Here is a 27835-nt window from a genome sequence, read left to right as displayed (position 1 = left end):
CAATGGATTGCTCAGTTCTCCCAGTTTCTTCACAAAAGTTCCTCATTTATTAAGTCACCCTCTCTTCCTCTTTCCTTAGCACCAGTACTTAAGCTTGCATTCTCACCCACATCTGCTGTACTGTCTGCGCATAACAATTCACAAGAATGTGACAGTTAATCTATAAATACCACTAAGGAAAACAGCACATTTCTTCTAAAGGAGGTAAGTGTCTGAGTGCCCAAATGAAAGTTATGTGGCTTTCAAGAGTTGTTCAAGATCAGAGTGAAAATGGAGAAGAGGACAAGGGAGGAGGGCAATCTTCATCTAATTTGCAGGCTGTGTGCAAAATTATGCATGTATCTTGAAGGACAGCATCCCTTTATTAGCACTATAATCTGGCTGGCTAAAATAATTTTCCCATTTAAATCCCATTTTAGGGCACGCCCCAAATTGTATCTGGTAATGAGCTGTAGAAAAGAACAGCTAAAAGACCAGTTTGAGTGCCTATCTAAAACGTGATCTGTTTAACCCCCAAATCTTAATTTTAGTTTAGGTAGTACTTCAAGCTTTGAAGCATTTGGGAACCGGGAGTAAAAATTTGGTGACCAGCGCCCCCTCGCCACCAGCGGGCGGACCGGCGAACGCCATTTTGCTTAAGGGCACGGGCGCCGGCTTCAGGCGCGGCGGCAGCACCATGGCAACGGCGGCCATCTTAGGCGCGGGCAAGCGGCCTCCCGCGCAGCATCCATGACGGGTGAGGGCGAAATGGCCGCCGGAAGTAGGGGGGGGGCGGCTGCTCGGCCCCGCCTCGGGCCGCGGCGCGGGGGCTGGCGGCTTCCTGCGGGTCGGAGGGCGGTGGCGGAGGCCGCTGGTGTTGGGGCCGGGACCGGGCCTCGGGGCCGGTCCGTGTGAGGGCGATCCCGTGACAGGACCGGTGCGGGGGAGCGGGAGGGCGGCCGCGGGTCGGTGGGTGCCCGGGGGGCGGGCGGGCAACGGGGCCTCGGCTCGCTGAGGGCGGCCCCCGGGGGTGCGAGGGGTCGGTGGGAGCAGTTTGGGGTCCCTGCAGCGTGTGGAGGCCAGGGCAGGGAGCAGAGGGCTGGCAAATAGCGGGGATGCAGGGGGAAGTGACATAAACAACAATTATGGAGGATGCCTGAATTACTTACGTGATCGAGAAGTTTTGAGGGGATGGGCTTGTCTGGGTCAGACCGAGCTAAATATTAGGCACGGGGAAGTTTGCTTTCAGCGGGTGGCTGGTGGTGGTTGGGATAGATGGCTTTGGGCCAGTGTGGGGAGCGCCAAGTAGAGTTATGTGTTAGTCTCTGCAAGAGGCTTTTAGGAGTAAGAGTGAGAGTAAGGTGAAGTGGAGTCCCTGGTGTGGGAGGTCTGTTGTGGAGGGGTGAATATAAATAGGCTGGGATCGAGGTGAAGAAAAGAGAAGGTCTGTGGTCATGAATGCTTAGTGACATGCAGTATGTGAGGAAGTGAGTAGTGTACAGGAGAGCTGCAGCTGTAGGGGTTGGTGTTGGCAATGAAAGAAATACTTTGGATAAAACAGCTGGAAGGGGGTAGTCATGGGTGTCTCACTGGGCTGATAGGTAGTAGATGCATTTATCAAGAGGCGTTCTTCCTCCCCTTGCCCTTCCCAATGGCTTAGTTGTTCTAGCTAAAAATCAGTGCCCACCAAATTACGTTGCTAACGGGGAAAACAGTTAAATGGAAGTTTGGTTGGTTGGTTCACACCAACCAACAGTTTGGTTGGTGTGAAGTGGACAGGTGCCATGTACGCACAGTCTTAGGAAGTCTCAGACATACATGGCAGCCTGCTGAATCCTAACCCAAATCACTTTTAATAAAAGAGCAAGAGAAAAAGAGACTGAATCTGCATTGTTTTCTTTCTGAAGAGCATGATAAAATAAAGTGCTTCTGCTTGAACATTACAGATCAGTGGTAATAATGATGGATATTTTTTTTCCATCGTATTGCTGTTCACTGTGCTAACCCCAGTGGTGTCTTTTAAGATTTTTGATCAGTATTTGCCCAAACCTTCTGAGTTACGCGGTCTGTATTGTGTTGGGCATCTTGTTAGCCATGATGGGTCGGTACATAAAAACCCCTAAATAGAGCTGGTTATGTCGGTGTGTTTGCTGTTTTTTAATGGTGTTCTTTAACACTTACGCAGAATTTGGAGAAGAGGGGACCTTGTATGTCTCAGTCACCATGTCTGGAATTGGCAATAAAAGGGCAGCTGGAGACCCTGGCCCTTCTGCACCTCCAGAGAAGAAGGCTGGGGTTGAAGACTCAGGAACCACAGTGGAGACCATTAAACTCGGTGGCGTTTCTTCAACGGTATGTTTTTCTTGTGTATTGCCACTCAACCTCTCGTTATTTTTTTTTAATTTTTATTTTTTATCTGGGGACATCTCTCTTCCTTGCTGAGCCTGGTCTAGTGATCTGGCTTGTGTGGAGTGTGCCACTGACTTGTGCTTCTGCACAGGAGGAGATGGACATTCGGACACTGCAGACCAAGAACCGGAAACTAGCAGAGATGCTTGACCAGCGGCAAGCCATTGAGGATGAGCTGCGGGAGCACATAGAGAAGCTGGAGCGTCGGCAGGCCACTGATGATGCCTCTCTGCTGATCATCAATCGTTACTGGAATCAGGTTAGCAACGTGCTTGGTTAATACTGCTTTCTTGCACTTTCTTCTATTCCCCTGTTCTCCATTAATTCATGTCTGTACTTTGTCTTGTCTTGCCTGTTGTGTTATTCAGTTTGATGAAAACATCCGCATCATCCTTAAACGCTTTGACCTGGACCAAGGTCTTGGAGATCTCCTGTCTGAAAGAAAAGCACTGGTGGTACCAGAACCTGAACCAGACTCAGACAGTAATCAGGAGCGCAAAGATGAGAGAGAGCGAGGTGAGGCACCTGGCTGGGAACAGTGGAAAAGATGTTTTTTTGCTGTGGACAATGTTGGTTTCCCTTTCTAAAGGCTGTCCCTGGCTTTCTGATTATGAAGATTAGCATTATTTTTCTGCCAGAGCACATTTACTTCTTGCGTATCTTTCTGGTCCTAGGTGAAGGACTGGAGCCAGCATTCTCCTTCCTAGCCACCCTAGCCAGCAGCACGAGTGAGGAGATAGAGTCTCAGCTGCAAGAACGTGTAGAGTCCTCCCGGCGTGCTGTTGCTCAGATTGTCACAATGTATGACAAGCTGCAGGAAAAAGTGGATGTGCTGTCCCACAAGCTGAATAGTGGAGGTATGACCAAGGGGGCTGACCACTGGCTGATACTCAAGGGCTGATACTCATTTGCCTCCAGCATAGATGTGATGCTGCATTGTAAGCGTTAAGAATGACTAGGTTGTAATCTCATTTAGTTTCCAAAATAAGTTTGCCTAGCTTTCCAAACTCCTAATAATCAAAACCTCCAAGTTCTGCATGTTAGAAGTATATGATAATTGTCTCTAGCTTTGAATGCTGAGAGCTCTGCCCAGTGTTGGGCTAAGGAGAGGTTTGTTACTGCCTGCAGTGTGCTTCTGCACCACAAGAAGTTACAGATTGCAGTTGAGCCTTATCACCCAGCTATTCCTGGCCACCAGGTTAAAGGTTTCAAGTAAAGAATTCAAACAAGTATTGCAAACTGATGCTGAACTTCTCCCTTGCAGCTGAGTAAAAGGCTTAGGAGTAACTGACTCCTCAGTTTCCTCTGGGTTTTGAGCCAAATGGTACCCATCCAATGTCTTTTGGACACAAAGCAGAGTTTTGTAGAGGAAACCTAAATGACTAGCGTCTGAAAATTAGTGTAGAAGATTCACTTTACACTCATATGAATATATGAAAAACTTGGCTTAAGGTTAGAATTCTAGTCTTTTTAGAGATGTGAATGCAAATTTACATGGAAGTACCAAGTCATCTTTGGTTTTCCTAGTTTCTGGAGTGTTTTATATGGTCTGAATGAAGAGCTCTGCAAATCTAGCATTGGTGTGCTAGAGTATTACTATTCTTAGTTGGCAGTCTCAGACTGTTGAAGTAGTGCCAATGCTATCATGTGAGCCTGGACTCAGTTGTTACAATTTGTCATTTAAACCACCTGTTGAAGGAGATGCACATGAATTTGACCTGCAGTAGGATGTCAGTGGGATACATGTTCTATATTGCTGATGCTGACACGATTGGAATGATTTCTGGTATTAGGAGATAGTAACTGACAGTCGGGAATGTGTTGTATGTTAAACTGCAAAACCTTTTGCTTAGTGAGTACTCTGTGTGGATGGAGATCAGGAACCACCTGCTGGAGGGATGTAGTAAGCACAAGTTAACAGTAGAAACTTTTTTTTCCACTTTCTCTGCTGTTTAAGAATTAAAAACAGCCTTCTTTGATTTCTGTTCATTTCCATTTCTTGTGCCTCTCTCAGATATTACACTAATGGAAGAAGCAGTCCTGGAGCTTAATTCCTACCTGTCACATGAAAATGGACGGCTGCAGGAGCTGGCTGATCTTCTTCAGGAAAAACATCGAATCATGTCTCAGGAGGTATAAAAAGGAGAGAGAAAATTTGTTTGGGGTTCTGTGCTTGATTATTTCCCACTTAGAATAATTTGTGGTAAAAATTGTTTGGAAGACAGGTTATTGCTTTGGAGAGGGGCAGGAGCAATGGAATTTGAAAGACAGATTCTGAACAAAGGTTATGGAATGGGTGGTTGCATGTAGGTTTTTCTGTGTGATTCAGATTCATTTGCTTTTTATATTGCTGAAGGAAAGAGAATAACTGGATCAGTGACTTGAGTGGTTTTGACTTTAGAAAGCAGAGCAGAGGAAATGGTAAGGTGATGTTTAGATGACTGTGTAAATATCTGAGATGAGATGCTTGACTTGATATCCCTGTCATTTTCACCTTCTTGGTTTCTCTGGGTCATGCATGAAAGTGTAAAAGCCTTAATTACAAGATCAACACAGTCATTAATTAAGGAATTAAGGGATTCAGATTATTGGCAGTATTTGCTTCAGAGGCATCAGTTCTTTTAATACCTGTTTGGGTTAACCGTGGCCTTGTTCAGTGTTTGTTCAAAGGCACTTCAGTGGTTTGTAGAGTAGGTGACTGTAAGGATTTAAAAGATTAAAAAAAAAAAAGGTGCCTTTGAATAAGGTGAGGTGGCTGTTTCTACACTCTGCCAGATATCCCCAACATTTTGCCCTTTTTCCGTTATCAGTTTTGTCTTATTTTCATTACTGTTTTAGGTACTGTTCTTTTTCATTACCGTTTTTAGCTAGTGTAAAATTTGGATAGTTCATAATTTGGGTACTGAGACTAATCTGTCTCAGTAGCAAAAGGCAATAGCAAAAGGTGCAAAGGACATGAATCCAGGCTATGATGTATTCATACATCAAAACAGAAGAAAAATAAATATTTAGCACTCTGAAAAACTGTTGATTCTATCTAATATTGCTGTCTAAAATACTCTTTTGATTGCAGTTCTCCAAGCTGCAAGAGAGAGTGGAGACAGCAGAGTCTCGTGTGTCTGTTCTGGAGACTATGATTGATGACCTTCAATGGAATATTGACAAGATCCGCAAGAGAGAGCAGCGTCTTAACCGGCACTTAGCAGATGTTCTTGAACGGGTAAGCACTATCATCTTTACTAGGAATCCAGATAATTGGGTGTAGTTTTGAGCTGCACAACATCTTCCTAGGGTACCTTGCTATGAGAAGTTAGAATCTCTACTATACCATCTTTGATTCTGAATATGATGTAGCAGCATATTCTTGGGGCTTAGTTGAGTGTTTATGAAACCCGTTGCTTCTTTTGCAGGTAAATTCCAAAGGCTACAAGGTGTATGGAGCTGGGAGCAGTCTCTATGGGGGCACAATCACTATTAATGCCCGCAAGGTAATCTCAAGGACTTGGTCATGTGCAGAGGGAAGGATAAAGTCAAGGACAGATAGTATATAGGACCTTCTTTACCACTAATCTCCTGGGTGACCTTGGGCAAACTATTTTGTTTGTATCTAAGTTTCCTGCTGTGAAACAGACCTGAGGGAAATAGACTCTGTCTCAGTTGGTGTTGTTACCAGACGATTACTTTTGCAGTAGACACTTAATTAGTACCATCAGTAAATATATTAATGGTAGAATTTAAAAGCATTTTATCCCCAACAGTTTGAGGAGATGAATGCAGAACTGGAGGAGAATAAAGAGCTTGCTGGGAACCGCCTCAATGAGTTGGAGGAACTGCGCCAGGATCTTGCGGAAGTAACAACACAGAATGAAAAACTTAAGGTGTGATATCTGTACCCGTGTGATGATGAAGGTGTTCTCTGTGGTCAGATCCCGTTTCTTGTGCTGTACCGTGTCTCTGGGAATCCTTAGTTGTATTCCTCTATTCTGTGCTTCCTTTTCACATCCTGGGGTGCGTAAAAAACAGGTTGAGGGATTCTATGCCTCTACTCCACTATTGTGATCACCACTTGGAGTACTGCATCCAGCTCTGGGGTCCCCAGTATCTGAAAGGCAAGAAAGAACCTGTTAGAGTGGGTCCAGAGGAGGGCCATGAAAATGACCAGAGTGGTAGAATACCTCTCCTATGAAAAAATGCTGAGGTGGCTGGGGTTGTTTAGGGCTGGAGAAGAGAAATTTTTGGGGAGACCATATTGCAGCATTTCAGTACCCAAAAGGAGCTTACAAGAAAGGTCGAGAAATACTTTTTACTCGTAGCAACAGGACAAGGGTTTTAAACTGAAAGAGGGCAGATTTAGATTGTGTTTAAGGAAGAATTTTTTATGACTGGAACAGGTTGCCCAGATAAATTGTAAATGCCCCATCACTGGAAGTGTTTAAAGTCACAATGGACAGGGCTTTCGGGAGCCTGATCTAGTGAAAGAAAGCTTTGTCTATGGCAGGGACGTCGGACTAAGTGATCTTTAAGGGTTCTTTCCAACCCAAACTATTCTGTGATTTAGGTGGGTTGTGTACAGGACTTCTGCATGTTTGTGCAACATAAGTTTACAGTTCGGTGCGTTGGTGACACCATGTGGTCATCAGTGGAAATTATACTAGTTTCTTATTTCCGTTCTTCATTCTGATGCATTTCTTTGGTATATTTTAATGATGTCTGGTTATTTAATTCCACATCTCTAGATTGACACCTTTCACTTCCCTTTCACCCCACGTGAGTAGAACTAGGGAACTTGTGTAGGAGAGTCTAGACTCTTAGAAGAATAGATGAACTTAAATATTTTCCGGGTGTTAGAGTGGTTAGATAGGAAATAGCATATGAATTTCTTATCTTAATGGTAGTGACACAAAAAGTGGTGAATCTATAGTAGATAAAATTTAGTTAATTCTATATATCATATACTTAGCTTGTTGCAAGGATCACCTGAGCTGATTAGTCAAGTTTCAGAGATGACATTCCAAAAGCTGTCTTGAGGCACATATAAATTATATTTATTCACATGAGTTTGCTTTGAGACCATTTGGCATACAACTCTTCTTTTCTCTTAATTAGTGTTGAGCTTTATGTGTGTATATGTGTATCTGCTTCACTGCTGGTAGTCACACCCATTTGCTAACTTTTCTATAGTAAAATTCACATGCTATGCTTTCTTTCACTTGCTTTCTGTCATTATATCTCTTTTTCTTAGAAAGTTAACAATGCCTAGTTGCACCTAGTTTCTCTAGTGCCCAGCCATGCTTTTTAGTGTTTCTGTGTTGATTGGTTTAGGTGATTATGGTTTTATAGTAAATCAGTTTAAAAGTTTTATTGTATTTCCCAAATTTGTATCTTTGAGGTAAACTGTTGCAAAACCTGAAAAGGAAAAATAAATGTGACTGTGTAAGAGAAACAGCCTAGTATATACCAGTAGAGAGAAAGTACCCACTTTTTTTTTTAGCTGATACTTAAGCATATCGTATGCATCTACTTCACAGCAATGCTGTTAAAGTTCTGCTTTTTAAGATACTTGTGCTGTTGCCACTGTCAAGTTGCTTGTGGCAGCTTAATTCACTGTTATTCTACCTTGCAAAATGGATGCCGAAGACAGGGACGTGATGTCATTTTCTGTGGCATCTTCTTGTGTCCTGACCAGGTTGAGCTGCGACGAGCAGTGGAGGAGGCTGTGAAGGAGACTCCAGAATACCGCTGCATGCAGTCCCAATTTTCTGTTTTGTATAATGAGAGTCTCCAGCTGAAGGCACATCTTGATGAGGCCCGCACTCTGCTTCATGGCACCCGCACCACACACCAGCGCCAGGTGGAACTGATCGAGGTAACACCTGTGCTCCTTCAGACTGGGGAACATTATCATCCCATCAACTATCACTGTTGATTTGGGTGGCTCTGGAGATGTTTGGGATCACTTCTTCCTGGTGATAATTTATCTGTTCTTGTACCTTCTGCTGATGAGGTGAGAGATACTCCAGGGTCACTGCACCAAGTTCTGTCCATTTCTTATTCCACAGAGGGATGAGGTCAGCCTTCACAAGAAACTACGCACAGAAGTGATTCAGCTAGAGGACACTCTAGCACAAGTCCGCAAAGAGTATGAGATGTTGAGGATTGAGTTTGAACAGACACTTGCTGCCAATGAACAAGCAGGTATGGAACTTTTCTATGTTAAAAAAAATATAAAATTAGAAGGCTGCATTGCAGCACAACACTTCAATATCATTCCTTTTCTACTATTAAATACTTGTTCCGTCAGGTTTCAAAAACAAAGCTCTTCTCATGATTCAGGGCAGGCCAGTTCCATGCTGTCTGACTTCCTTGTAGGTGTTGCAAAATACTGGATTTTGCTAATAATTTGGTTTATGACAGAGCATTTTGCACTGTTAAAAAATTACTTTTGGGAGGATTAATTTACAAATCTGGGATAGCAACCTAGACAGGACACTGGTAATGCTTAATTTCTATCCAGAAGAAAGAAATAAGTTGTTCTTAAAGTAGCCTTTAAATTATAGAGATTTTTTATAGCGTGACTGCTGTGGGTTAATATTTAGCCAGTTCCCAAGCAGAAGATGGCTAACCTCCTTCTTTTTCACTTGTTTATTGCTAAGCCTGATGTTACATAGCTTAGAGTATCTCTTTGGTTTGTTTGGGTCATCTGCTTGGTTGTGCCCCTTCTCACCCTCTTGTGCACATCTTTTCTACTCACTGTGGAGGCAGAGTGAGAAACAGAGAAGACCTTGACGCAGCAAGCACTATTCAGCAATAACCAAAACATCAGCGTGTTACCAGCATTGTTTTGGTCTTAAATCTAAAAACAGAACTGAGTGAGCTGCTATGAAGAAAACTAGCTCCATCCCAGCCAGACCCAGTACAATTATGTTTTTCCTCCACATTCCTTAAAGGAAGAATAATGTTAAAGGAAAACTAGGGCTGGGAATTTGCAAGGACTTATGGTAGCTTGTAAAGCTAGCCTGATTTTTTTCTCTAAATGCTCTGTTGTGCAGTAGAATTATTATAGTCTTGTTTTGATCCCTTGTCACTATCGAATGATAGCTTGTTCTCCATCTCTGTGAAAGTCTTAACAGAAGATCAGCAAAAGTGTGTTGTTAAAGTAGTGTGTTTCTGGTTTTGTAGGTCCAATTAATCGAGAGATGCGTCATCTCATCAGCAGTCTCCAAAATCACAACCACCAGCTGAAGGGAGAGGTGTTGAGATACAAGCGCAAACTGAGAGAGGCCCAATCTGACTTGAGCAAGGTATCAGAGTGGGAAATGGCAGAGGGGAGCAGGGAATGCTTAGTGGAATGGTGAACACTGGTCAGTCCTTTGTAGAATCACAGAGTGGATTGGGTTGGAAGGGACCTTAAAGATCATCTAGTTCCAATCCCCCTGCTGTGGGCAGGGATGCCACCCACCAGACCGGATTGCCCAAAGCCCCATCCAACCTGGTGTTGAACACTTCCAGGGATGGGGCATCCACAGTTTCTCTGGGCAACCTGTTCCAGTGCTTCACCACCCTCTGAGTGAAGAACTTCTTACTTACATCTAATCTAAATCTACTGTCTTTTGGTTTAAAGCCATGACTCCTTGTCCTATCACTACACTCCCTGACACAGAGTCCCTCCCCAGCTTTTTTGTAGGCCCCCTTTAGATACTGGAAGGGTGCTATAAGGTCTCCCCGGAGCCTTCTCTTCTCCAGTCTGAACATCCCCAATTCCCTCAGCCTGTCTCCATAAGAGAGGTGCTCCAGCTGCTTGATCACCTTTGCGTCCCTCCTCTGGACTTGTTCTAATACTTCCATGTTGTTCTTGTGCTGGGGCCCCAGAGCTGGACGCAGTACTTCAGGTGGGTTCTCACAAGAGCAGAGCAGAGGGGGAGAATCACCTCCCTTGACCTGCTGGCCACGCTACTTTTGGTGCAGCCCAGGACACGGTTGGCTTTCTGGGTTGCAAGCGCACATTGTTGCCTCATGTTGAGCTTCTCATCCACCAGCACACCCAGGTCCTTCTCCTCAGGGCTGCTCTTAATCCATTCTCTACCCAGCCTGTATCTGTGCTTGGGATTGTCCCAGCCCAGATGCAGGACCTTTCATGTGGCCTTGTTGAACCTCATGAGGTTCGCATGGGCCTGCCTGTCAGGTCCCTCTGGATGGCATCTCTTCCCTCCAGCGTGTTGACCACACCACACGGCTTGGTGTCATTGGCAAACTTGCTGATGCACAGTGCACTCAATTTCGCTGTCCATGTCACCCAGAAAGATACTAAACAGCACCGGTCCCAATACCAACCTCAGAGGAGCACCTCTGGTCACTGATCTCCACTTGAATGTTGAGCAATGGACACTTGGACAACGTTGACCGCAACGTTTTGAGTGCAACCATCCAGCCAGCTCCTTACCCACCAAGTGGTCAATCCACCAAATCCATGTTTCTCCAGTTTAGAGACAAGGATATGATGCGGGACAGTGTCAAATGCTTTGCAAAAGTCCGGATAGATGATGTCTGTTGCTCTTCCCCTATCTACCAGTCCTGTAACCCCACCAGATTTGTTTGGCTCAATCTGCCCTTAGTGAAGCCATGTTGGCTGTCACTAATCACTTCCTTATTTGTAGTATCACATAATTGCTTTTAATATCAGCCTTTCTAGTACAGCATGCAGTATGTATGTAGTGTAATTTCTGATGGAGAACCCACATTCTCCTGCTTTCCACTTATCAAATTAATTGCCTTCCTTTTGTAGTTGTGCAGTTCTCTGTGAAAAGTATTAGCAGTTTCAGAGAAAGCACACAAGCTGATATCTGGGACAGTGAGGGAAGAGGGATAAGGTTCCTTCGGGAAGAGGTTCTTCACTGAGAGGGTGGTCAGGCACTGGAGCAAAATCCCCAGGGCAGTGGTCATGGCACCAGGCATGCCGGAGTTCAAGAAGCGTTTTGACATCACTCTCAGACACAGGGTCTGATTTTTGTGTGGTTCTTTGGGGCACCCAAGAGATGGACTTGATGATTCTTGTGGGTCTCTTCTAACTTGGATATTCTGTGATAACTGTGATACAGGTTTCTGGCTAAGTACTTAATGGTTAATTTCCTTCTGTGTCTTCTCTCTTTCTGTTGCATTACAGATCCGCTCTCGCAGCGGTAGTACTATCTTACAGTCCCAGTCCAGCACTGAAGACACAAAGGAGGAGCCTCCAGAGATCAAACAGGAGCCAGATGATCCTTCTGCCCAAGTACCTGTGCCCAAGGCTGCTTCTGAAGATGCTAGTGAAGTTAAGGCCAGGCGAGATGAAGAGGAACGGGAGCGGGAAAGACGTGAGAGGGAGAGGGAACGAGAGAAGGAAAAGGAGAAAGAGAGGGAGCGAGAGAAAGAGAAAGAAAAGGAAAAGGAGCGGGAGCGGGAAAAACAGAAGCAGAAGGAATCTGAGAAGGAAAGAGAGTCCAAAGAGAAGGAGAAAGGGAAACATGAAGATGGAAGAAAGAAAGAGGCTGAAGTGATCAAGCAGCTGAAGGCAGAGCTCAAGTAAGAGTTGCTGATCCTCTCTTTCCTGCGTGAGTTGAGCTAGCTTGGGTGATTGTGTAAGATAACTTGCAGCTCTTAAGAGATTGACTACTGAAGTGAGAGGTTTCTAGCACCCTCTCTGTCTGATAAGGGTTTGGACAACATAGTCACACTTCTACAATAGCCTAAACCATGAATACCAAGCCAGGTACTTCTTAATGTGGGTCAAGTAATCTTTGCTGCTGTCATTACAATTGTGTAAAGCTTTACAGCAGCAGATTGTTAGTGAAGAGCACAGTGGCCTTCCCTGTCTTAGACAGTACCAAAGCAGAGATGGATAGCTGTTGCTATCCGTGTTCCATTGGGTACATAATTCTGTCACCCTCTGCCTTCTCTTAAGTTTTTCAACCCATATGTGCCTGAACCTGTTTCTTTTCAGTCTCCGTCTTGTGCTCCTTGACTGTTTTGCATTTACCAGAGTGAGAAGAGCCGGGGAGAACTCCATATATGTGCAGTGTGGGAGATGGAGCAAATACTGGTCTGACTCTCATGCTAGTTATACAACAATGTAGCTTTTCTGCCAAGTACTCCCAGTTGTCTATCTCTGTGTTTCCAGGAAGGCCCAGGAGAGCCAGAAGGAGATGAAGCTGTTGTTAGATATGTACCGCTCGGCCCCCAAAGAACAGAGAGACAAAGTGCAGCTGATGGCAGCTGAGAAGAAAGCAAAAGCTGAGGTAAACTTCATTTCTCTTCCCTCTTTTACTTTTGCGTGCTACTTAAAACTTCAAGTACTCTGCACCTGCACTATGGTGCTTTTGTCTTCAGGCTGGAGGTGGTTTCTCTTCCTGTGTTTGTTACTTACAAGAGAGATTGGAATAGTCTGGAGATGAAAAGAGAGATTACAGGATGCCCTTTTGAGGCGTAATATTTTCATCGTCAGTATTAAAGGTGGTGGTTCTTTCAAAGGCGTGTTTAGCTCTCCATTGCTGTAACATGTAGGTTGTTAGCTTTATATCATTAACAAGATTTAGAAAGACCTGAAGACAAAGAGGGATAGGCAGCAAATTAGACAAAAATTAAACTATGCTTTCAGGAATATTTTGGCAGTGTGGTCTCAGATTTCTCAGTGGATGTGGCAAATAACCATCACCTGATGTATTTAAAATGAGGCTTGAACAATGATTTGAGAATAAAATTTTAAAATGTTGCATCTGAGTGAATGTGCAGAAGATTCGCTGAAGAGTTACACTGTAATATTAAGTGATGTTATGAGCATGGCTGCCTTCTCCAGCCCCTCAGGTTCAGGACTTCCTCCTGTCCAGCCACTGGAGCTCAGCCTGGAACTCAGGATCTCTGCCCAGGCTGAGGGGTGTGGCTGCTACTTTCTTTTTTTATGGGTTCAACAGTAGTGACACTGAGCACATATCCCAGAGACATATGCAGAGGACACAGCCTGTCAGACAGATTGCCACTTGGAAGCCACTGCCTTCAACAGCACCTACACGTAGGACTCAAATAAAACATAGACGCGAATAGCCAAGTCCACCTCCTCTTCTTCCACTGGTAGAGATGAAAGTTCACTATTGAAGGTATGCGTGCACACACAGCACCATCCAGGTTCACAAGTGTGTACACATTTGCAGATCGCTCAAGTCTATCCAGTACCTCTTGACTGTGTCCTGGGCCCCATACCTAACTCACAAACCAGTTTACCAGTAGCTGGCACTTAGTCCCTGCAGCACACGTACACGTGCATGAGGTTACACAGAGGTGGTTAAGAAAAGATTTGCAAAGAAGGTATAAGTAGAGAAGCCAGACTGCCATGATTAGGCAGATGACCATACTGACCAGCTGTATTTCACCTGCAACCAAATCCTTTTGTACCCCTTTCTGTCTGTAAACCTCTTCGTTGATCCTTGCTCCCCTTCCCAGTGCACATCTTTTCATGGGTTTGCAGAACTCTACTGATTTCCTTAACCCCTTCTAGTTTGGTGTCCCGTCTGGTTTAGTCTGTTTGGTTGCAAAGCCCAGGTTGATCTTCCTGGAAGCGGCACCTGTAGTTTGTTTACAGCCCAACAGTTAGTGTGACTGACAAGGTTTGTTTCTTGTCATTATCTCCATGTCTGTTTTGTCAGGTCTGCACCTCTGCATATTTATTTCTGGTTTCTCCCCCACTTTTTTTTTCCTCCTTGGTGCCCTAGTTGACAAGGTCCCCAGCCAGATAACCTTCCTGGGATAAACACGCTTCTGTTCTCACATCAGTAAGGAACCAAACCTGGTCAGTCACACTATTGCGGCCTCCTGTGTTTTGTCAGTCAGGTTGTGTCTTTGTATGTTTTGTGTATGGCTTCTTCCTTTTTAATCATCCCTTTTTGCACTGAAAACAATCTTTGACCAGATGCCTTAAAGGAGCAGATATTCTTCTTCTGCTTAGCCTTATATATGCAACTGCAAGAGATAACTAATGTACTCTGGTAAGAGGTGCTATGGAATTTTCAAAAGTTTTGAAATCAAGATTTCAGTCTTATAGCCTGGCTTAATGCTTTCTCTGCCAATAATACAATGGCTTGTAGAAGTGAGATGGGTTTTATTTTCCCATACTTTGAGGGTAGTTTTTCTGAAGCTTTGAATAATTGTGGGGAAGACCAGCTCTTAACAATGTTCAGGCCACATTCTTGTGTTTAGTGTCATTTCTGTCTTGTATGTCTTCTAGCTGGAAGAACTAAGGCAAAGGGTGAAAGAATTGGAAGACAAGGAGAAAAAGGAGAGTAAAAAGATGGCTGATGAGGATGCGCTCCGCAAGATCCGAGCAGTAGAGGAACAGATCGAGTATTTACAGAAGAAACTAGCCATGGCTAAACAGGTGAGAAATTTCCGATAAGCTCTGTCACAGTTTGGGCATATTGGAAGTAGGTGCCTTCAGTTTACAGCCAGGAAGATTACCTGAGGGAATGAATTTCTGTTTCTGTATATTCATTCCAGTGATGTGCAAGTTGTGTCCCTGTTTACTGAAGCAAAAAAGAAACAAAAAATCCCAGCACCAGCTGTCACAAAGCTCATGTCAGGCGTGGTAGGGAAACTTAGTTGTCCATGTGGCTTAGGTGAAGAGCACAGAGAAGTAGCTGGGTCAGCCTCTACAGGAGTAAGTTGTAACTTCTTTTCCAAAGTATTTTTATTGGCACAGTTCATACAATTCATGCATGTGCATGGTGCTGTGACATACCTTCCCTTTAAGTCTTTTTCCACAAAAAAGGGCTTAATCTAATGTTAACAGAGTGGGACCCATTGAGCAGGGGAGAGGCAAGCCAATCATTTGATGTGTACCCTTAGAATTGAGTTTTTTTCTTATTGTACAGAACTGCACTGTCTTGTCATTTACTCCATTAATGTTGAAGCAGCCTGAGTGAGTATAAAGGCCTTGTCAGCATTCTATGTGGAAACTGTTGAGTTGTCCATATATAGTGTTATTGGCCTAGTTTATATGGCAGCTATTTAGCTAGCTGCCAGAAGCTAGGAGGTGGCCTGTGCCACATCTGATTTTTTTTTTTTTTTTTCCCCTAGCAGATACAAGCTAGAGTCTGTGAATTCCTGTCAAGACAAGTCTTTTTTTTGTACATCTTCTAGTTCAGGGCATCTCTGCTGTGATGCAGACTTCTAGGGAGTACTTTTGTCTGGTTGCTGGGAAGATACCATCAGTCTTCTTTGGTCTGTGCTAGTTTTGGCGTCTATGAGTACAATTTTCAGGGTAACCATTAGGGTACAGGAAACAGTTCTGCCAGAGCCTGTAATCCTCTTGCAGGAGGAGGAGGCTCTGCTGTCAGAAATGGATGTCACAGGCCAAGCCTTTGAAGACATGCAGGAGCAGAACATCCGCCTGATGCAGCAGCTGCGGGAGAAGGATGATGCCAACTTCAAGCTGATGTCTGAGCGCATCAAGTCCAACCAGATCCACAAGCTGCTGAAAGAGGAGAAGGAGGAGCTGGCAGACCAAGTTTTAACACTGAAGACACAGGTAACCTGGGAGAAGTAGAGAGGACAACCAAGCTCACAGGAGGGTGGAGGTGGTGTGGGTTAGCCACGGTAGGCAGCCAAGCCACACACAGCTGCTTACCCACCATCCCCCTGTGGGATGTGAGAGAGAAGGGTAAAAGTGAGAAGTCCAGCGGGTTGGGATGAAGGCAGTTTACCAAGTAAAGAAAAAGCTGAATGTAAAAGCAAAGCAAAATAAGGAATTCATTCACTGCTTCCCATTGGCCTGCAGACGTTTAGTCATTTCCAGGAAAGCAGGTCTTCGTCACGCGTAATGGTTGCCTGGGAAGACAAACACCGTAACTCTGAACATGCGCCCCTGTTTCTCCTTCTTTCCCCAGCTTTTATGGCTGAGCATGATGTCGTATGGTATGGAATACCTCTTTGCCCAGCCCGGGTCAGTTGTCCCAGCCGTGTCCCTTCCCAAATTCTTGTGCAGCCTACACGCTGGTGAGAAACAGAGGTCTTGATGCTGTTTCATCACTGTTCAGCAGCAACTAAAACAGGAGTGTGTTGTCAATGCTGCTTTGGTCACAAATTTGAGACATAGTGCCATGCATGTTGCTATAAAGACAATTAACTCTATCTCAGCCAAAACGAGTACAGGAAGGAATGTTCCCCTAATCATCCTAGGTATACCATATCAGACTTTGAAGGGGTCTGTCTTAGTAAGGAACTGCTGTATGAGCATAAACTCATACAGGTTCATTGCTATGGACAGCAGGAGGAAGGAGAAAACTGGGAATCACAGAATCATAGAATAGTTTGGGTTGGAAATTACTACATAATCTAAATCTACTATCTTTTGATTTAAAGCCATTACCCCTTGTCCTATCACTACACTCCCTGACAAAGAGTCCCTCCCCATCTTCCCTGTAGGCCCCTTCTAGGTACTGAAGGCCTCTATAAGGTCTCCAAAGAGCCTTCTCTCCTCCGGCCTGAACAACCCCAGCTCCCTCAGCTGGTCTTCATAGGAGAGGTGCTCCAGCCCTCTGATCATCCTCATGGCCCTCCTCTGGACTCACTCTAATATGTCCGTGTCCTTCTTGTGCTGGGGGCCCCAGAGCTGAACGCAGTAGTCATTTTCCTATGTTAACGGTTCTACATGTATATTCTGCCATCTCTGAAGACCTGCAGAGCACGCATTTCAGTCCTTCTGTACCTCCTCTCTCCCTTTCCAAGGTGGATGCCCAGCTGCAAGTTGTACGTAAACTGGAGGAGAAGGAACACTTACTGCAAAGCAGTATTGGAACAGGGGAGAAAGAGCTAGGCCTCCGAACACAGGCCCTGGAAATGAACAAACGCAAGGTGAGCAGTTGCTTGATTTCCTCTTGGATTATAAGATGGAGTGGTCTTGAGGGGAGCATAGAAGGCTCCTGTCTTTCATTGGTGTTATGGTACCTGATACTCCTTCCTTTTGGACTAGTATACCAGAATGCTGAGGAGTTCTAAAGAGAGTTCTAATTAAGGTGTGGTAGACTGATGTTTCCTTTGATAAAGATGAGGAAGGTGTAGTTGTTTCTGTGATAGGTTTCATGTAAAAGGCACCTTAGCTCAGACTATCATGAAAGAGGCAACAGCCAGATTAAGTTAACTGGCACCAAGTAAAGCTTTCATAGGAAATATGAGATAAATAAAAGAAAATTATGGTTGGGGAACATTAAGACACTTGTTAAATGCGTAAGATCAGAAAACAAAGTAGGCATGTAGAGTGGAATAAAACTGAGTGTCATGGCTGATCCTGCCATTGTTATCGAGTGTTTAGTAGAAATACAGGAATGACATAACAGACAGGAAGGCAGGAATAGCACTTTGAAGAGGAGATGGGGGATTTCTGTGCAATCACTTCTGTGTAATACCATGTTCTGAAGTACTAAGAGAACTTGGCTAATAGTAGTTAGAGAACGCTAAGAAACTGCTGAAGAGAGAAAACAGTTTAAAAACAAACAAAAACGCAACAAAACTCATCTTGCAGTTCTCTCTAGTTTAGCTTTAGGCCTGCCTGTAAATTTAGTTGAGAAAGTGTAGGAGTGGAGGGCTGAAAACACTTGAATGAGAAAAGAATTGTGGGAGCATTGATGTTTTTCTAATCAAGTTGCATTACAGTGTAATAGGGCTTATCTTTAACAAAGAGGAGTGTTCAAACTAAATGATTAGAGCTTGTTGACAAGAAGATAATTTGTTGTTCTTGTAAAGTTTAGGGAATAAATTTAGTTCTTCCATTTGAAAATACCATAATCAGATTGAAAAAAGTAAATCTCCAGTGGCCCTGGAAGTATTCTATGGGCAGTCTTGAATTGTCAGGTGGAGGGACTAGAAATCACTAGAACTTTTTCTGTGTCTGTTACTTCTATACTGGTTTATTTTTTCAGGCCATGGATGCAGCCCAGCTTGCAGATGACCTGAAAACCCAGCTAGAGCTGGCTCAGAAGAAGCTACATGACTTCCAGGATGAGATAGTGGAAAACAGAGTAACTAGAGAGAAAGAGATGTTCAACTTCAAAAGGGCTGAGGTATACAGTTTGTACACAATCCTTCAGTATCTGTCTCCTTGGTGTCTGTCTCCCTTTTGCATTGAACTCAGAGCAGATTCCAGCTACGTAAGTTTCCTTACTGTTTCCTAGCTAAAACTTTTTGTTGTTGTTGTTGTTGTCCATTCACTTGGATTTCAGCTCAGTCTATTGAAGTAGCCTCTTGGCTGTGTAGGTTTTGATATTATTGACAATACAAGTGGCACCAGATGATGATGTCATCTCTCGTAAGTCTTTTGGTCTATCAGCAATAAAAGTATAGGTGGAGTGACTTAGCTAGGTGCACTGTTGGGTAGGTGCTACCTCTGTTTCTTCCTTGGATTAGTTGTGACAGAAGACACTGGTCATCTATTTGCCCTCTTGTTTTCATACAGGAAGACATTTCTAGGTTACGCAGGAAGCTGGAGACCACTAAGAAGCCTGACATGGTTCCCAACTGTGATGAGATATTGATGGAAGAAATCAAGGATTACAAGGTGCGTAGCTGTCTCCTGCTTCCCTCTTAGCTCTGCTTTAACCAAAAGGCTGTGTAGTCATGCTTTCAGTATATATTATTTGTCTAGACTTTGGCACTGTAGACCTATTTTGCACAGAAGAAAGCACCCTTTCCATATGAGGAGTGGAAAGACCTTCATCTTTAGTCACATTTTAATGTATCTAGTGCAATGCAGTGAGCCTTCTCTATAATGATTTTGTCTTGCAGGCCCGCCTGACCTGCCCGTGCTGTAACATGCGCAAAAAGGATGCTGTCCTCACAAAGTGTTTTCACGTCTTCTGCTTTGAGTGTGTGAAAACACGTTATGACACCCGGCAGCGTAAGTGCCCCAAGTGCAATGCTGCCTTTGGAGCCAATGACTTCCACAGGATCTACATCGGTTGATTCTTTCCACTGGAGTCAGAGGAAGTTGCTGCTTGTTGTGACCACCCAGCCTCCCTCACTTTCTCTTATTGTCACCTGTGGGGCAGTCAGTGCTTCCGTCTGTTCATCTACAGTCTCTTCTGGGCAGTGTGGTTGGGGAATGGAAAGAAATAGATTGTGGATTTTAGTTCCTTTCTTGTCCCTATTCTTTTATTCTCGCCTTCATTTTTTTGTGGATTTTTTTGATGCCTCAGAGGATGTTTTCCATCTATCAATTTCACACTGTCAAGTTGGAAAATATCTCAGTGAAGTCCTGGCTTGGTGGGATGAGAGCTGTCTGTGGTCCTGCAGAAAGAAGTGAGGCCTTCACAGAATCATCTACGTTGGAAGAGACCTACAAGATCACCCAGTCCAGACCCAACACTAACAAGTCCTCCAGTAAACCGTATCACTAAGCTCTACATCTAAATGCCTCTTTGATACCTCCAGGGATGGCGACTGAACCACTTCCGTGGGCAGCCCATTCCAATGCCTAACAACCCTTTCGGTAAAGAAGTTCTTCCTAACATCCAACCTAAACCTCCCCTGGTGCAACTTTCAGCCCATTCCCCCTCATCCTGTCACCAGGCACGTGGGAGAATAGACCAACCCCCACCTCTCTACAGCCTCCTTTAAGGTACCTGTAGAGTGCGATAAGGTCGCCCCTGAGCCTCCTCTTCTCCAGACTAAACAACCCCAGCTCCCTCAGCCGCTCCTCATAAGACTTGTTCTCCAGACCCCTCACCAGCTTTGTTGCCTTCCTCTGGACTTGCTCGAGCACCTCCATGTCCTTCTTGTAGTGAGAGGCCCAAAACTGAACACAGTACTCGAGGTGCGGCCTCACCAGAGCCGAGTACAGGGGGACAATCACTTCCCTAGTCCTGCTGGCCACACTGTTTCTGATACAAGCCAGGATGCTGTTGGCCTTCTTGGCCACCTGAGCACACTGCTGGCTCATATTCAGCCGACTATCAACCAATACTCCCAGGTCCTTCTCTGCCAGGCAGCTTTCCAACCACTCATCTCCCAGCCTGTAGCACTGCTTGGGGTTGTTGTGCCCCAGGTGCAGGACCTGGCACTTGGCCTTGTTGAACGTCATACAGTTGGCCACAGCCCGTCAGTCCAGCCTATCCAGATCACCCTGCAAAGTCTTCCTACCCTCGAGCAGATCGACACACGCAACTAACTTGGTGTCATCTGCAAACTTACTGAGGGTGCACTCGATCCCCTCATCCAGATCATCGCAAAAGATATTAAAGAGGACTGGCCCCAGTACTGAGCCCTGAGGGACTCCACTCGTGACCGGCCTCCAACGGGATTTAACTCCATTCACCATGACTCTTTAGGCCCGGCTACCCAGCCAGTTTCTAACCCAACGAAGCATACGCCAGTCCAAGCAGCCAGTTTCTTGAGGAGAATGCTGTGGGAAACAGTGTCAAAAGGCTTACTGAAGTCAAGGTAGACCACATCCACAGCCTTTCCCTCATCCACTAAGCGCTTCACTTTGTCATAGAAGGAGATCAGGTTCGTCAAGCAGGACCTGCCTTTCATAAAGCCATGCTGACTGGGCCTGATCGCCTGCTTGCCCTGTAAGTGCCGTGTGATGACACTCAAGATAATCTGCTCCGTGAGCTTCCCTGGCACTGAGGTCAAGCTAACAGGCCTATAGTTTCCTTGGTCTACCTTCCGTCCCCTCTTGTAGGTGGGCATCACATTTGCTAGCCACCAGTTGACTGGGACCTCCCCTGATAGCCAGGACTGCCGATAAATGATGGAAGGCAGCTTGGCCAGCTCTTTGCCAGTTCTCTCAGTACCCTCAGGTGGATCCCATCTGGCCCCATTGACTTGTGTACATCCAAGTGCTGTAGCAGGTCGCCAACCATTTCGTCGTGGATTGTGAGGGCCACAGTCTGCTCCTCACCCCCTTCCACCAGCTCAGGGTACTGGGTATCCAGAGAACAACTGGTTTTGCTGCTAAAGACTGAGGCAAAGGAGGCATTAAGCACCTCAGCCTTTTCCTCATCTCTTGTGACTTAAGTTTCCCCCCTGCATCCAGTAAAGGATGGAGATTCTCCTTAGTCCTCCTTTTTGTGTTTACGTATTTATAAAAACATTTTTTATCTTTAACAGCAGTAGCCAGATTGAGCTCCAGATGAGCTTCGGCCTTTCTAATTTTGTCCCTGCACAGCCTTACAGCATCCTTATAATCCTTCCAAGTGGCCCGCCCTCTTTTCCAAAGATCATAAACCCTCTTTTTTCTCCTGAGCTCGAGCCACAACTCTCTGTTCAGCCAGGCCGGTCTTCTTCCATGCCAGCTCGTCTTTGGGTGTGTGGGGACAGACTGCTCCTGAGCCATTAAGACTTCCTTCTTGAGGAGTGCCCAGCCTTCCTGGACTCCTCTGCCCCTCAGAACTGCCTCCCAAGGGACTCTGCCAACCAGTGTCCTGAACAGCTCAAAGTCTGCCCTCCTTTATTTCAGGAATTTGCTCTGGTTGTATAGTATTAAATCCTGTGAAAGTATGGTGGCATTACTGAGTGTGAATGGGAAGCTCTTCCCATTGAAAGGCCAAATAAGGAATGAACTGGTACATTTGTAGAGCTTAGTGGAGTGACTCCTTGGGCATGTATCTTCCTGAGTCAGGCCAAGAATCTGTGAAGACTGGTGCATTAGTAAACATCCTCCGTCCCCAAAAGCATATGCACATCTTTATATTCATAAGGGGAGAAAGAAGCTGTTGGTAAATCTTTGAAAATAGCATACCACTGATGACCCTGGTCGATGTGGACGTCTTCTCCTAGGCTGAGAGATTGCTGTCATTGTCCTTAGGTTCCAGAAAATACTTTGTAGGGGTTTCTTTGGTGCAGTTTTGCCACAAAGATTAATCTTGTAATGCACAAGCTATAATAAAAGCTGTGGATTGGGTTATTTCTCTGTTTTTTTCTTGACTTTGGTAGTATCTAGATGTGCTTCTGTCTTTTGCAGGGTTATTGGAAACATTTTTTCCAAAGCCTGCAGCTTGTAAAGCAGAGTGGTGAATTTCTTCTTCTGTCTTCAAAAATAGTTATCTGGAACAACTTTTGTCCTTTTGGCTATACATTCACAACTTTATTCCTAACACAACAGAAGTACCAAAATGCTGGATTATTTGTGCATCCGTTCTGTCATTGTAGATAGACACAACATACATTGTAGCCTCTATACTCCCTGTACTGTAAGGCTACATTTGAAGTCTGCTGCTAAAAATGAAAGGTAAGTCACTTATTTACAACATTCTTTCATAAGGTATGGTGTTTTTCCTGTAATACTTGATTTTCTTGGAAGTTCCTCTTGGAACTGCCAGAGGTTTGTCTCATCCACGCACCTTAATTGAATCATAAAATCTGAATTACCTTCCTGTATGTGCTTATACCAAAAATAACAAAAACAATAGTGAAGTGAAAGTAATTAATCACACACAATCTTGTAGTATGCATTGCTACTTTTAGCTTTCCAAAAGACTCAAAAATATGAATTAAACCCTGTGAACCATGTAAATTACTGTGAATCCTCAAAATTGAGAAGGAACACGTCCCTGACTTTGCAAGGGGAAGCTGGGGTGCTGAGAGTTTGTGTTATGGCTTATATGCTGTCTTAGTGTGTGCAGAAGGAATGAAAGCAGAACCTTCACTTTCATTAGAAGTTGCTGTTTGGATTACAGTTCGTGACTTCATGTCAGAGAAAGGAGAGGATGTGTTAGGAATAATATACTTATGGGAGATTTCGTGGTACAAATGCCTGCTCATCAGAAGCAGGACTTTGGTCACCAGCAAACATTGCCTGGATTTTTGAACAGCTTTGCTGTAACACCACACTTTTTTGCAGCTGTGAAAAACCTGAATTATACAGCCTTTATAGGTATACAAAGTCCTAAAGTCATGAAGTCACTCTGCATTTCTACCTTAAGTTAAGCTGTAAACTTCTGTGCATATACTGTCAGTGTTGGGTTTACTCTGGTCACAGTAACAAACAAACAGTTGAAGCACTCTGGATTTGATTCACAGATGACGTTCGAAGACACTTGTTTTCTCTTTCCTCCCCAAGATAAAAATATCTTCTTATTATAAAATAATATTTTAGTTTTAAGCTGAGTAAGTCCTTGAAGATTATTGTGGAAGCTATTAAACATCTTTCTGTGCTTATAATTTAAACACTGAGAAACAGTGAATGTTTTAGATAGTCTGTTTTGGCTTGCCTGAATGAGTGAAAATGATTAAAAAGTATATCAAGGCTAAAAATAATTCTGTTGAAAAAGAAGGGGTACAAATATTCTTTAGAGAAAGTCTGTCCACATTCAGTAACTGAACCAGAGTAATCAAATGTAAATAAAGAAAAAGCCTCTGTAGCATTAACAAGGTGGGGAAGCGTGATGTGTGTGTGTGTGTGTGCGGAGTGCATTTGGGGGAGTGTAAAGAGTTTGCAAGAGCTCACAGTATGGTTTCTGAGGAGCATTGCCATCAAGAAGGTGGCCTATAAAGGTGACGGTTGTGTGTCATGGGCAAAATAAATCAGCGTGGAATGATGAATTGAAAGTATTACCATTTAGAAACAAAAAATCCCATTCAAAATAGATGAGGTCAGAAAGAAGTACAGCTGCAAAGTCTGGAAATTTTCTTTGATTTTCCTTCCTTCCACCAATCTTATAGAGTGTAAAAATGTCAGGACACATCACAGGTCACTTATATCATTAGCTTGACCCTGTGTCAAGCAGGAAAACCATCATCTGTGTTCTTACTCAATCCAGATGCCATCCGTTCTTCAAATATGTTGATTGAAGTTACTCTCTGCTTGTGATAATATAAGCTCAAAAAGTGTTTGAACTGACTGCTGTTCTATAAATCTTCTGTCTGCCTCTTCTATAACATCAAGTTAGCCCTAAGGATAGCTCTCTGTTTCCAGTCCATTGGCTGTAATCTACTTCTGCTTTCTCCTCTGTGGCCTTTGTAGATATGTGTAGGGCTTTGTGGAATCAGGACAGGATGAAATCCTTGAGGAAGTAAAGTTCCTGCCTCAGTCTGAGGAGGGGGGAATTAAACTTGAGGCACGAGACAAGACCATGTACAGCCCCTTGACACAGCCAATCCCCACCTCTCCATGCAGCCTGCAGGCATTGGCTTGTGTGCAATACTCCTCATTCTAGGATGGGCAAACATCCTGAAAGCCATGGCAAACATTGTTCCCTGTGGGATCAGGCTGGGTTCTTCTCTCTCAGATGAGAGACAATAGAATAACATGGCTATGGAAATGCAGACCTGATTGAAAAATCCTTGTGTTTTTCTTTTTTTCTGGGTCTTGGTACAGAGTTGAGAAATCTAAGGACCAAGCAACTGGTCAGATGTGTGTGAGCTGACCTCCTCTACATCCCTAAGTCTTGTACTTTTTGTGTGTGGGGTTAACCCACTATTCCCTGTAGTGTGTTTGAGGTCTGGTGAAAAAGGCAAATTGCAAGAACCTTTCATTTTTCCCTGTTTTCTTTGCCAGGTTGATGTTTTGATAGGGAAACTGTGCACCTTTAGCAATTAAGTTCAGATTACCTTAAACTGACGTAGCCTTCAGATTTGTTTCGTGGTTGCGTGACTATTTGAAACCATCGTGATAGTGTTACATAATGCTTTTGTTTAAAGGAACATCCTCATTCAGTGCTGCCTATTGACAAAACCTGTCTCTGCTGGGCAATAACTTCAACCCTCAACCAAAAGGCCTCTGGTTAATACTGTGGTAATTCGGAGCAATCCCTGTTTTGCATTTGACATGTGAGTAGCCCCTAAGGCACCCAGCAGAAACACAGATTTTTGTTTACCATTAATTATTAGGTGGCTGACATTTCTTCATTTGTGTTTTTGTCTTTAAAGAGTGGTTTGTTGAAAGATTGGATGTTTGGATTGGACTTTGAACCAGAACATGCACAGTTAAGATTTCGTTAGGATTTTTAATTTCACATCTTTTAAAGCTAATACCGATCAACTTTCCCTGGACTCATAATACATGTAGAGATATGGAAGTAACAAACTTGATAAATCTACTGATAAAATTGGCTTGGAATATTTCTTTCCTAGTGTTTGTCTTGTAATAATGAAAAAAATAGCATTCATTTGTTCTAACCAAATGAAGTCAGAGGTTGGAAGATACTGGATATTACACAGATAAAAAGCTCTTCAGAAGAAGCTGGTTATCTAAATGAGTGAGGGAGGGTAAGGGAAGGCAACAAATGCAAATTGAGTGACCTGATCTGGGTCGTGTAGTTTTTTAGGTGCAGGGTAAGAAGGGACCTCCTGGGTGTTTCAGACCTCTCTGATGTGCAGGTGTCACGTCACCTGGCCCCACATTCCTGTTTTATGTTTTAATCCACTCTTTTCTGGGTAACTGACTATTGAAAGAAGCAGCCGTGCTTGCTGCCCAAAAGCAGAGGCCAAAGACTGATCAGGGAGTAGAATATGAGCTTCTCTTAATGGAACTAATTGGTCTGGGTATTGCTGCTATCAGCATTAAGTAGCCCGTGCAAAGCTTTTCATTTGCAAGTGTTTTTGAAAGCTTAAAGGTGGGGAAAAAAAAAAAGGCAGTATGCCTTATTCAAACCCCTTAATACATTTTCATGTCTGGCTGAAGCCTTTAACCATGCCTGCTAGGACTGTCACCCTTGGCAACATTCACACAGTTGGCTGGAGATACAGGGAGGGTAAAGACGATTTTAGTGATGTATCTGGGAAACCAGAGTTAATTCTGACAAACATTCTTTGTAATACAGGATGTGTTGTGAAGTGTTGTTTGAAAACTCATGGAAATCCTGTATTAATAACACAGTCACTTGGATTGATGTATTGTTTATTCAGATGCTGAACAGCTTACCCTTCCTTCCACTCTACTCATCATCCAGGTTGGAGGGAGCACCACTCAGTACATTGCCTTTGAAACAGCAAATCTCAATCCCCTTTACAGTGAGCATTGGTCCACCAGGTGGTTTTGGTGCCAAATTCCCTTTGACTTCGGTGGGAGTTTGGTGTCAGAATAAATCAGTGGACCAGATCCCCTTTATGTTACTTTGGCTGTGAGAAAGAACCTTAACATCAATTGTAGACAGAATGTTAAGGGAGTGGTTTCACAGAGGAGATACCTCAGCTTTGGTCGTAGATAATGGTCTGCAGCATTGCTGCCCTCTCCCCTCCCCTCATCCTTGCCTTGTGCCACTGTGAACCCATCCCCTCACGTCTGCCAGTGCAGCTGTTTTTGCATGGCTTCTCTCTGGGTGGGAGTGCAAAGTGAACCCAGGCTCAGAAGCAGACAGAGGTGGTGGTTTGTTTTTTTGCCAAGTTATTTCTAAGCTGGTTGAGTTCCTTTATCATAGTCACAGAGCAGCCACATCTGCATTTGTGCTGACAGAGCTAAGGGAACAGTGTGTACCGGGACTGCCACCAAGAATTTGTCTCGTGAACCACAGCCTGTGCCAGGAGGGAAGGGGTTGCCAACATAGAAACTAGCACCTGGTGTAATGAGGCAACCATAAGGAGCCTTAGCATAAACAGAGACTAAACCCGTAGGTACCACAACAAAAACATACCAACAAGGGACATGCTTCCAATGAGCAGTTTAGATTGCCTTGTTCTTTTTTTTTTTTTTTCCTTTTCTTTTTGAATTAATGCACAGAGAGGGCTAAAAAAGAGGGAACTTCACTGTAGTGCCAAGTGAAGGAAACAGGAACTCCTGCTGTTCAGACAGTTCTTGTTTCTCTAGTCCCTTGGGAATGGCTGAAGTTGGCTGGGAGAATGCAAAACTTGTTAGGAAAGGAGGAGGACCCAGGAGGGTGGCAGTGGCTGTGGGCTGCTGCAACTCTGCTCTCATGAAGAGCATATTGCCTGCTTTATTTTCATGCCTCTTCCCGGCATTACAAAAGCACATTAAAAATTTTACAGAGGAGGGGAGAAAGGGAGAAAAGGGGAAAGGGCCCGAGTATGCTGGCCTAGGGCTCTGCAGTCCTGTTTGTTCTCTGATACTCTTCCAGCTCTGATTTCCTGTCCATGGCGAGCTGCAGCTCCTGCTTGATGATTTGGATCTGCTTCTCCAGCTCTGTGAGCTCTTGCGTCACCGAGGTCCTGGCAATGCTGAGGGAGTCCGCTTTCCCGTTGGTCGTTAAAGAAGCCGGAGTCTCTCTCCTCACCTGCGGCAGGGCGATGTCTTGGTGCTGTCGGATCGCCAGCTCATTTTGCCCCTCGTTGGTGCAGACGTATTTTTTCCGGTGACAGTTGCCTTTGTTGGCTGTATTCCACACAGCATGCTGGCTGTTCCCTACATGGGACCTGAACAGAGGTGTGAGAGTTAATACAAAATCATAGCCTTCTCAAGTGAGTATGCAACCCCTCCCTGGGAGCCATCCTACTGGAAAAATATGCTGCTGCTGCTATCAATTACATTTAAATATGA

General features: G+C 44.2%; 2 protein-coding genes across 4 annotated transcripts in view; one reads left to right on the top strand and one right to left on the bottom strand.

The window, feature by feature from the left end:
• The first annotated feature begins 762 nt into the window (after window positions 1-762).
• Window positions 763-22309, top strand: RNF20 (ring finger protein 20). 3 transcript variants are annotated; one of them, XM_083818570.1, is made up of 20 exons: window positions 763-916; window positions 2165-2331; window positions 2480-2647; window positions 2757-2904; window positions 3063-3245; window positions 4403-4521; window positions 5462-5608; window positions 5799-5876; window positions 6147-6266; window positions 8075-8254; window positions 8448-8583; window positions 9568-9689; window positions 11549-11946; window positions 12542-12659; window positions 14639-14788; window positions 15725-15937; window positions 17137-17262; window positions 18327-18467; window positions 18860-18961; window positions 19189-22309. In XM_083818570.1, the coding sequence occupies exons 2-20, from the start codon at window positions 2203-2205 to the stop codon at window positions 19363-19365; spliced, it is 2955 nt and encodes a 984-aa protein (XP_083674696.1). In that variant the 5' UTR covers window positions 763-916; window positions 2165-2202; the 3' UTR covers window positions 19366-22309. The 3 variants fall into 3 exon arrangements, with proteins under 3 accessions (XP_083674696.1, XP_083674697.1, XP_083674698.1); XM_083818571.1 differs by having other exon boundaries at window positions 787-948; window positions 19189-19531; XM_083818572.1 differs by having other exon boundaries at window positions 787-952; window positions 19189-19531.
• Window positions 19547-27835, bottom strand: part of GRIN3A (glutamate ionotropic receptor NMDA type subunit 3A) — a 78988-nt gene continuing 70699 nt past the window's right edge. Inside the window, exon 9 of the mRNA XM_083818569.1 lies at window positions 19547-27711. Within this exon, the coding sequence (XP_083674695.1) occupies window positions 27375-27711 (337 nt within the window). The 3' untranslated portion in view covers window positions 19547-27374. The remainder of the gene's footprint in view (window positions 27712-27835) is intronic.

The sequence above is a fragment of the Anser anser genome, assembly GCF_964211835.1.
Source record: "Anser anser genome assembly, chromosome: Z".
NCBI lineage: Eukaryota > Metazoa > Chordata > Aves > Anseriformes > Anatidae > Anser > Anser anser.
Note: the sequence above shows the minus strand (reverse complement) of the source record. Positions and strands in the feature narration are given on the sequence as shown.

Bases quoted from the DNA above. Each gene is read 5' to 3' on its own strand.
- RNF20 (XM_083818570.1), top strand. From the start codon at position 2,203: ATGTCTGGAATTGGCAATAAAAGGGCAGCTGGAGACCCTGGCCCTTCT. The intron at 2,905-3,062 runs GTGAGGCACCTG...TTCTGGTCCTAG, and splicing joins CAAAGATGAGAGAGAGCGAG to GTGAAGGACTGGAGCCAGCA. The intron at 6,267-8,074 runs GTGTGATATCTG...TGTCCTGACCAG, and splicing joins CACAGAATGAAAAACTTAAG to GTTGAGCTGCGACGAGCAGT.